General features: G+C 45.4%; 1 protein-coding gene across 3 annotated transcripts in view; it reads right to left on the reverse strand.

Moving 5' to 3' along the window:
- LOC121685201 (urokinase-type plasminogen activator-like) overlaps positions 1–2,500 on the reverse strand; it is a 24,104-nt gene that overhangs the window by 18,302 nt on the left and 3,302 nt on the right. For all 3 annotated transcript variants that reach the window (XM_042065604.1, XM_042065603.1, XM_042065605.1), the window contains one exon: positions 1,237–1,378. In XM_042065604.1, coding sequence (XP_041921538.1) covers positions 1,237–1,335 — 99 coding nt within the window. In that variant the 5' untranslated portion in view covers positions 1,336–1,378. The remainder of the gene's footprint in view (positions 1–1,236; positions 1,379–2,500) is intronic.

The raw sequence follows: 2,500 nt of genomic DNA on the forward strand, positions 1-2,500 counted from the left end.
CACACTATACACACACACATCACACACCATCACACACCATCACACACTATACACACACACATCACACACCATCACACACACATCACACACCATCACACACACATCACACACCATCACACACTATACACACACACATCACACACCATCACACACTATACACACACACACATCACACACCATCACACACTATACACACACATCACACACCATCACACACTATACACACACACATCACACACCATCACATACTATACACACACACTATACACACACATCCCACGCTATACACACACACACACACACACATACTATACACACTATACACACACCATCACACACTATACACACACACTATACACACACACTATACACACACACCATCACACACTATACACACACACATCACACACCATCACACACACATCACACACCATCACACACTATACACACACACACACATCACACACCATCACACACTATACACACACACACATCACACACTATACACACACACATCACACACCATCACACACTATACACACACATCACACACCATCACACACTATACACACACACATCACACACTATACACACACACTATACACACACATCACACGCTATACACACACACACCATCACACACTATACACACACACACATCACACACTATACACACACAGACACACTATACACACACACCATCACACACTATATACACACAGTATACACACACTAAACACACTATACACACACACACACATCACATACTATACACACACACACACCATCACACACTATACACACACATCACACACTATACACACACACACACACACACACTATACACACTATAAACACACACATCACACACTATACACACACACACACATCACACACTATACAACACACACCATCACATACTATACAACACACACATCACACACCATCACACACTAAACACACACACATCAGAGTGTGTGTGTGTGTGTGTCGTGCTCAGATGTTCAGAGTGTGTGTGTGTCTTGCTAACTTGTTCAGAGTGTGTGTTATGCTCACCTGTGCAGAGTGTGTGTGTGTGTGTTGTACTCATCTGTGCAGAGTGTGTGTGTGTGTGTGTGTGTCATGCTCAACTGTGCAGAGTGTGTGTGTGTGTGTGTGTTGTGCTCACCTGTGCAGAGTGTGTGTGTGTGTGTGTGTCGTGCTTACCTGTGCAGAGTGTGTGTGTGTTGTGCTCACCTGTGCAGAGTGTGTGACGAGGACCATCAGCAGCGGGAGGAGGATGTGTGTGATGTGTGTGACGTGTGTGTTGGGAGTCGTCATGGTGACCACGTGCATCTCTGCTGCTTCTTCTGCTTCTTCTCTTCCTTATTTGGCGACGCTGTTTGACATCATAAAGCAGAAATTAGATGTTCCGCACACACACACATACACACACACTAGCCACACACCACACACATGTGCACACACACACACACACTAGCCACACACCACACACATGTGCACACACACACACACACTAGCCACACACCACACACATGCGCACACACACACACACACTAGCCACACACCACACGCATACACACACACTAGCCACACACCACACACATGCGCACGCACACACACACGCACACACACACACAAATGCATGCATGCGCACACACACACACTAGCCAAACACCACAAACATGCGCATGCATGCACGCACACACACAATGTTCCTATCCTCACTCTAAACGTTTAGAAGTGTACGTTACAACGCATCGAGTGTAGCCTGTTCCTATCCTCACTCTAAACGTTTACAAGTGTACGTTACAACGCATCGAGTGTAGCCTGTTCCTATCCTCACTCTAAACGTTTACAAGTGTACGTTACAACGCATCGAGTGTAGCCTGTTCCTATCCTCACTCTAAACGTTTACAAGTGTACGTTACAACGCATCGAGTGTAGCCTGTTCCTATCCTCACTCTAAACGTTTACAAGTGTACGTTACAACGCATCGAGTGTAGCCTGTTCCTATCCTCACTCTAAACGTTTACAAGTGTACGTTACAACGCATCGAGTGTAGCCTGTTCCTATCCTCACTCTAAACGTTTACAAGTGTACGTTACAACGCATCGAGTGTAGCCTGTTCCTATCCTCACTCTAAACGTTTACAAGTGTACGTTACAACGCATCGAGTGTAGCCTGTTCCTATCCTCACTCTAAACGTTTACAAGTGTACGTTACAACGCATCGAGTGTAGCCTGTTCCTATCCTCACTCTAAACGTTTACAAGTGTACGTTACAACGCATCGAGTGTAGCCTGTTCCTATCCTCACTCTAAACGTTTACAAGTGTACGTTACAACGCATCGAGTGTAGCCTGTTCCTATCCTCACTCTAAACGTTTACAAGTGTACGTTACAACACATCGAGTGTAGCCTGTTCCTATCCTCACTCTAAACGTTTACAAGTGTACGTTACAACGCATCGAGTGTAGCCTGTTCCTATCCTCACTCTAA

The sequence above is a fragment of the Alosa sapidissima genome, chromosome 16 (assembly GCF_018492685.1).
Source record: "Alosa sapidissima isolate fAloSap1 chromosome 16, fAloSap1.pri, whole genome shotgun sequence".
NCBI classification, from domain to species: domain Eukaryota; kingdom Metazoa; phylum Chordata; class Actinopteri; order Clupeiformes; family Clupeidae; genus Alosa; species Alosa sapidissima.